Source organism: Coloeus monedula, assembly GCF_965178545.1.
Source record: "Coloeus monedula genome assembly, chromosome: 14".
NCBI lineage: Eukaryota > Metazoa > Chordata > Aves > Passeriformes > Corvidae > Coloeus > Coloeus monedula.
The window spans coordinates 13608677-13616462 of record NC_138794.1 but is presented as its reverse complement, the minus strand read 5'-3'; the positions used below and the strand labels follow the sequence as shown (position 1 = coordinate 13616462).

The 7786-nt window shown below is 41.9% G+C and overlaps 1 protein-coding gene across 1 annotated transcript; it reads left to right on the top strand.

The window, feature by feature from the left end:
* Positions 1-374: 374 nt before the first annotated feature.
* On the top strand, positions 375-7519 carry MNS1 (meiosis specific nuclear structural 1; the record flags this gene model as incomplete). Its single annotated transcript, XM_082290637.1, has 10 exons — positions 375-407; positions 500-589; positions 791-918; positions 1400-1502; positions 2316-2545; positions 3267-3483; positions 3562-3669; positions 4523-4780; positions 5679-5804; positions 7421-7519. 10 exons carry the CDS (start codon positions 375-377, stop codon positions 7517-7519), a joined length of 1392 nt encoding a protein of 463 aa, XP_082146763.1.
* Positions 7520-7786: the final 267 nt, after the last annotated feature.

Sequence of the window (7786 nt, the reverse complement as noted above, 5' to 3'; positions counted from 1 at the left end):
GGGGCAATTTCCCCAGACGCGAAATCGCGCCCTGCGGGCCGGCGGCGCCACGCGTTGCCACGGCAACGGCCGGCAGGATGGTGAGGGGGAGCGGGACCGTGAGGGGAGCGGGATCGGGGGCGGCATGGGGAGCGGGACCGTGAGGAGAGCGGGATCGGGGGCGGCATGGGGAGCGGGACCGTGAGGGGAACGGGATCGGGGGCGGCATGGGGAGCGGAACCGTGAGGGGAACGGGATCGGGGGCGGCATGGGGAGCGGGACCGGTGGGGGGGGGAGCGGGATCGGGGGCGGCATGGGGAGCGGGACCGTGAGGAGAGCGGGATCGGGGGCGGCATGGGGAGCGGGACCGTGAGGAGAGCGAGGTGGGGAGCGACATGGAGAGCGGAACCGTGACGGGAGTGGGACCGGTGGGGGGAGAGCGGGATCAGGGACGGCATGGGGAGCGGGGGCGGGTCCCTGCGGCTGTCCTGCGCCACCGCTTCTCCCTTGTCGCCCGCAGGCGTCCGAGGAGCGGGACTGGGGCAGACGGGCTGCCCGGCTGCGGGCCGAGCTGGAGCGGGAGCGGCGGCTGGATCAGGCGCTGCGGGCGGTAAGAGCTGCGGGAGCGGCCGCGCTCGAGGGGGGTGGGAAGGCCAAGGAGAGGTGTTCGTCTGGCTTTACGTTTGCCCGTCAAAACCTTTCCCCAGTAACAAACATTTACTAACTTGTATAGTCTTGCTGACTGCACAGTCTCCTTGCCTTCTTCCAAATGTGCGTGTGCGAGAGTTGGTAAGGAAATTGTTCTGATCAGGCAGAAGAGAACAGAAAGCAGAGAGCACTGCAGCTGGAGCGAGAGCAAAAGCTGGCGGCTGAGCTGGCGAGGCGGGACCTCGAGAAAATGAAAGATGAGAAGATAAGGCAACAAGTCAGAGCAAACAGGTAATTCAGACATTTCCCAGCTATATCAAATTGGCTGCTTGTTATCATGATTTGGGAAAGTTGTAGAAGGAGTGGAGAGGACTCAGACCTGGAAGGAAAAGTTAGTTTGAGGTCCAGGTATAATAAAAAGTTAGTTTTAAGCAAATTTTGTCTATAAAAGATGTTGATCCACAGAATTTTCATTTTGAGGATATGTATATGTACATTTAGGCATATCCATGAGCATACATATGTATGTATGTGTACCTGTGCTTATATAGTTAGAAGTCAAGTATGCAGAACTGTTGATAGCACATGTAGGAATATAGGTAACTCTTGTTTTTAAGTGGATTTTTTTTCTTTGTTTGCCCTTTAGCTAAAGCAGTACTTTTCATCAGGGTTGCCTCGATGAAAAATATTCTGTTTAAATAGTGATGGAAACTTAATTTTTTCCCCTAGATACCTACCCCCTTGTAATAGGATAATTTTTTTCCCCCTCCAGTCTTGAACTTCGAGAGTTAGAAAGAAAGCTGAAATCTGCTTATATGAATAAAGAACGAGCTGCACAGATTGCTGAAAAAAAAGCTATATACGATGAGAAAATGGTAATTAGTGCTTCCCAGCACCTGAGTCCTGTAACTCTTTGTATGGATTGTGCAGAAGATTTTTCCTTTGACGTTTTTCATCTAAAATATTGTTCAGGCATTCAGTGTTATTGAAAATATATTTTGTGTTATGAAGGATTAATTAACCAGTAATAACTAGATGTAAGAAAAAGGTTTACTTTGCCATTGCAATTGAAGGAGTAGTGAATTAGCTGTATGACTGGTTATAGTTGTTATTTTACTGGTTTTGTAACATTTATCTGAGTAAAAACTATGATACCCTTTGTACAGTAAGTTTTTACAGTGGTGAATCTGTATCTCAGAGTCTGGTTGTTGAAAACAATGTTACTATTGTTAAACAGTGATCTGGGTAACTTCAGAAAGACTTGCAAATTTGTATTTATGTATAAAATAATATTGGTGATCAGGCAGATGCTTCTGATTATGTTAATGCTCTATACAGAGTTCAATGCAGGCAGCTGCTGTACAGCAGTGTGCTCGTTGAGGGTGTTCTCTGTAGCCCAGCTTCATTCCAGTCACTGTGCTGATGTAAGTCCCACCTGTGCTCAATGCTTTGTCCCTTAAGTACTTTTAGTGCTCCTCAAGTTGGTTAAATCTTGAGGGTGCCCTTCAAGGGTTCTACTGACTGGATTAAGCTATTAAGCATGTTAAGGTTCTATATTTATAGACTGAGATGGAAGACATTCCTTTCTGGTAATGCAGCATAATTCCTTTTCATACTGTGCATTTTTTCATTACAAGTTGTAGTACAGGGAATGAAAAGAAATCTTGTGTTGCCTTTTTCCCCCCTAGAAATGGGAGGATGAAGTAGCCCAAGAGATGAAGGAAGAGTACAACAGGTTTCTGAAAGAAGAAATGTCTGCAGAACTGAGGCGAAACCAGGAGAAGAAAATGTACCATCAAGAACTGGACAAGCAGGTTGAGGAACAAGAGAAGAAGAAGCAAGAGGCTTATGAAGAGTTTCTAAGAGAGAAACTCATGATTGATGAAATTGTAAAAAAGATCTATGAAGAAGACCAAATGTTAGTTATTTTGAATTTTTATTATTTATTAATTTAAAACATAACTCATACAATTCTGCACAGAAAGCTGATTTGTATGCACCTATTCCATATAGAGTAAGGCCCATTTTAGTTTTCCTTGGTCACATTTTACTAATAAGAGACTGACTTGCATGAATTTTCCTGTTGAAACATCAGAATGTCCCAGTCAGTCTCGTGTCCTTGTTCCTCAAATATGAAATCCAGCTTTATTTGCAGGAGGGCTTCCAGTGGGCCCATCATGCTGGACATGACAGCATATTACATATTTCTGCCTTGCCTTGTGTCCCTGCCTTGCCACCAGATGCTTTGTTTGCATGTCTTAGGAACAGGGAAGGAGGTTTCTCAGGGCAGGGTATTGGCAGGGGGGGGGAGAGTTTTGTGTAAATAAAAAGTTTAGGAGTTGTGGTGCCATTTGGCTTTCTTTTCTTCTCTTTGATGGGGCATAAAATGCAGCAGCAGCGAGTAATTTTGTGTACAGTCTGTCCTCTGGAAAGGTGTTAGATATGAGATTCCCTTCTTCAGGCAATTCATTACTAACTATTTTCAATTTAGCTATCTAGTTTTTAGCCGAATGGTTAAGGAAAGTAATTTAAATGTTAGTTTCTGGAATATATTGTTAATGGCGAGCATCTGGTTGATTTAACGTTACTCTGCAGTATGTTAAATGACTATTCGAACTCTTTTTTTCCATCTTCTACAGGGAAAAACAACGGAAGTTAGATAAAATAAAAGAAACTCAGACATATATTGAAGAGTTTATAAAAGAACAAGCTATCTGGAGGAAAAGGAAACAGGAAGAGATGGAAGAAGAAAATAGGAAAATTATGGAGTTTGCCAACATGCAACAACAAAGAGAAGATGATTGGATGGCTAAAGTTCGAGACACTGAGGAAAAAAAACAGAGAGTTCAAAACATGGTATCAAAAATTGAAATTGTAGAAAAAATTGTTGTATGTTTTTGTCTTTCATTTAGAAACCTTTCCTTTTTGTTATAGGTTGCCAAGACCATGGAAAGAGAAGAACAGAGGCGTAAAGAACAGGAACAAATCCGCCAAGATCTGTATCTGGAAAAACAAGAAGAGATGGAAAGGAAGAAGGAGATGGTAAGTGCTGGCAGGTACATGAAGGGGTTTTTTTACACACTTTGGATATCTAAGTCTGCAGTGTTATTTGTGACTTTGGGATGTGTTTGAGGGACGCCTTGAGCCCTTTTTGGACTGTGAGCTATCTCAAAGCAAAAGGCTTAATTCTGATACGGTTTTAAGAGTCTTAAATGAATTTGAATTGTTTCCAATTCTGTTCTAGCACAAAGTATTTATTTTCAACTCTATTTCCTGAATGTTCTCAGTCAGACAGGCAGTTTGTACATTAGCTTAGGTTTTGGAGGGAAAAATTTGTACTTTGAGTTTCCTTTTCCATTCCTAATGAATTTGTTTTAATTTCAACCAGGAAGACAAGTGAAGGTTTTGAATACCCTTATGGCCCCATTTATACATTTACTTATCGTGTGAAGGAGAATACCAGTAACTTGGAAGTTTAGATTTTAGCAAAGTAGTATAATTATCTGTTTTTCTTCTGCATATCCATTTCCTATGTGCCTGGCCACAATCTGTCTTACCTTGCTGTGGGTGAAAAACAAAACGTAACATAGGTTGAGATACCAAACACTGCTATTTTTAGAGTGTTGTTCAAGATGACTGTCTTGTTTCCCTTCATCATAGTGGGGGGAAAAAAATCTCCTTTTGTTTTGGACTTAATTTTCAGAATCATGTGGTATTTGCCAAGCTGATTAATACTGGAGAGCACTGTCAGATATGGAATGTTTGCTCCAGTTAGTTATGCTAGAAGTTAAGAACTACAGTAAATTTATTCCAAGATGAATGGAGTAGATTGGCTGCTGCTGCTCAGAATTTTTCAATGTTCAGTAATACTGCATTTTATTTAATTCCCTTTTAGGCAGAAATTGAAAAGAGAATAAGGCAGCGCCTAGACTTAAGGCAAACATATGAAGAGCAAGTTGCTCTGAAGGCAGCAGCACAACAAGCTATGAGAGAAGAGGAGGAAGCCCTCCGGCAGCAGATTTTGGCCAAGTTTGCTGAGGACGATCGCATTGAGCAGCTGAACGCGCAGAAACGGAGAATGAAACAGCTTGAACACAAAATGGCCGTGGAGAAAATTCTCGAGGACCGTCGCAAACAGTGTATAGCAGAAAAAGTAAGAGTTTCACATGCACCTTTGGTTTGAGCAGAGTGTTTAATGTGGGAATACTTGTGCTATCCTAAGGGACAATGCTGGTGTTGCTAGGGAAAGGTGATGGGAATTGCAGGGGGGGAAGCAGGACTTTGTTTTGGTTTCTGACAAGAGAAAAGTAATTTTAGAGCTAACTGTTTCTTGTTGCTCAAGAGGCTGGGGTCAACACCATCCCTGGCCCACTGCGTAGCTGATGTGCTGTGCAAATACCTCTTCAGGAGCCATGAGATCAGCAACACAACTGCTGTCCAGGTCCACATCCCTGGTCAGCTGCACTGATAATGATGTGTGAGGAGTCTTTAGATTAAGTCTCTTGAATTGAGATCTGAGGAAGAAAAGGTGTAAGCTGAAAGCAAGACACAGAATCCCATACTGCTGTTTTCATAACTGTTTATAGGGTATAAATCACCTGTGTAATGTGAATTGCAATTTCCAGTCATCAATGTGAGAATTCATACCTATTGCACCTTTTCCTGGATTAGAGCAGTAGGACAGGAACAGACTAACTTGTCTGAGAGCCAAAAAGCCACCAGAACTGAACATTGCCTGCCTTCAAAATGGCTTCTGACACCAAACACTTGGACAGCAGACTCATCCCATGACTTGCCATTCAGTTTTCTGTTTTATCTAGATGAGATTGTTTTCCAGTTGCCAAACAGGTATTGTTTAAACAGTGCTTTGTGGGGTTTTTTTACATACACTTTCCATTCTTTTCAAGAGAATTTCCTGTGACCAGGAATTAGTAAGTGGAAGTTCAAAATTTACTCCACTAAAATTTTTGTCTTTATGCTGTGGTGGATAGTGGTGGAAACAAATGTTCACAAGAGCTGAAACAGAACTTGGGAAAACTTGTTTATTGTAGGAGCGTGAACTTGAAGAAAGAGAGTTAGAGAAGAGGAGACAAGCAAGTATCCGTGCAATTATTGAAGAAGAGAGACAGAAACTCTTGAAAGAGCATGCATGGAAACTGCTGGGTTATCTTCCTCGAGTAAGTGAGTTGTATTTTAAACACCTTTAATATCTGTCCTGTAAATTGATATTCTCTTGGATAGTTCAAGGTGAAGTTACAGAACTGTGCGAGTTCCTGGAGTCAGTGGATGTCCTTATTGTGTTAGCTCACTCGCACTCACCTCTTCCTTTTTCTTTTGAGGTGAGACACATTTACAGTACTGCTCTTTCTGCGGAGGGGCGTTGGGCTCTCTGGCACTATTGATGCCTTGTACAGAACTCGCTGAAAGCTTCCACAGCATTTTGCACATCCAGTGTTTGAAATATGGAACGTGAGTTCTACAGCAGGGCTTCTCTAGCTAGAAAAGGGTCCACCACATCTTAAAACCTGTTTCCACCAAATTTCTCAGCTGGGGTTTTGGCAGCAATTTCTTGCAACTCTGGCTTGTCTGCCAAATATTCCATAACTGGGGATTCTGCAGCAGTGCAACGAACTGCAGCATTTACAGAAGCATTTCCAAGCTTGCTCTGTTCGTCTCTGTATTTTTAAAAGTTAAAAAGATGGAAGCAGTTATTGCAATAGGAATAAACTACAATTTCTTTCGTATTGTGCTTCATAATTGGGAAGATCTCCTAATAGTACACAAATAAACAGAGAGCTGCCTTAGGGATGTAAAAAGGCAGTTACAGTAGGGAGGGAGCTATCCAGCTGGTTAAAGAAATTCTGCAATACTGGAAAACATTAAGTAGAGCAGAGTTTCATTTTTATTCAAATATTAATACAATTATTGGTGCAGGAATTTGTAACACTTGCAGCGAGTTGTTATCTAATGCAGATTTCATTAAAGGATAACTCATAGTGACAACATTTTGTATACTTCTCTGGTTTGAATTTGCTGCTGCAGGAAGCCTTGGCAATTTCAATGTCCAAGGCTCACATATGTGCCATGTATGATGCTCTACTTTTCTGTTCTCTGCTTCAACACTGTGTCTGAGTTGGGTGCTCCTACATCACATTACTTCACTGAAAATGGTTAAATAGCAAAGTGCTACCAAATCCAAAACTTTCCAATATAAATGCAGTTTGTAACTTTTTCCTCTTTTTTAAATGCTGCAAGGTATGTTCTGTGGGTCATACATATTTTTAGCTGTAAAATTACTTTAGAAATTTAGATTTCCAGGTGCCCCACTTCTCAAAAACATAGTTTTTGATTAAGTTGTCCTGCATTACTTGATTTCCCAAGTTATTTCTTTGTATGAGCTAATACCAACACAGGTAGAGGTGGAGACAGAACCCCAGCCCAGCCAGGGCCTCTTTTCACTGCAGTTGCATGATTTTACTAAACCTGCTCCTGTGCTGTACTGACTGCAGTCACTCAGTGAGCAGTCACTCCTGTGAGCAAGAGAACGCAGCTAAATGTTGTCTTTTGGCAAAACAAAAAGGGTCTCTGGGTTAGCACCAATTTGTAACTCATCTGCTCAGGTTTTGTGATGGTTTTCAGGCTTGATTTTCAGGTTTGTTTTGAAGGTAACATAACAGTATTATGGATACCATTATGGATGCAGTATTTGCTTCCATGGAAAATTTCAGAGATCCATAGTAATCTCTCTACTTTGTTTTACCTTCTGATGTGTGTTTCTTTCCTATTAATGCAGGGAATACTCAAAGACGAAAATGACATTAACATGCTTGGAGAAGATTTCAGGTTGGCGTACCAACAGAGAAGAGGTAATGAACTTCCAGAAGAGAGCTGAACCTTCCCCCAGCTCAGCTCCTGCTTTTACCACTAGGTGTCAGCTGCTTCCCATTGAAAACTTCCATTTGCTGTTAACAGTGAGGAATTCCTCTTTAGCAGCATTAAAAGCCGTGCTTTTAAAACCGAAGTTCTAAACTGTGATGAGCAGTTAGTTTTACATAAGTGTGTGCTCCACTTGCATTTTTCACAAATAAACTGTTCTGGAGTTCTCAATTATTCTCCGTTAGTCATGTAGCAATGTTAGAAATGTTTTCTTCAGCAACAC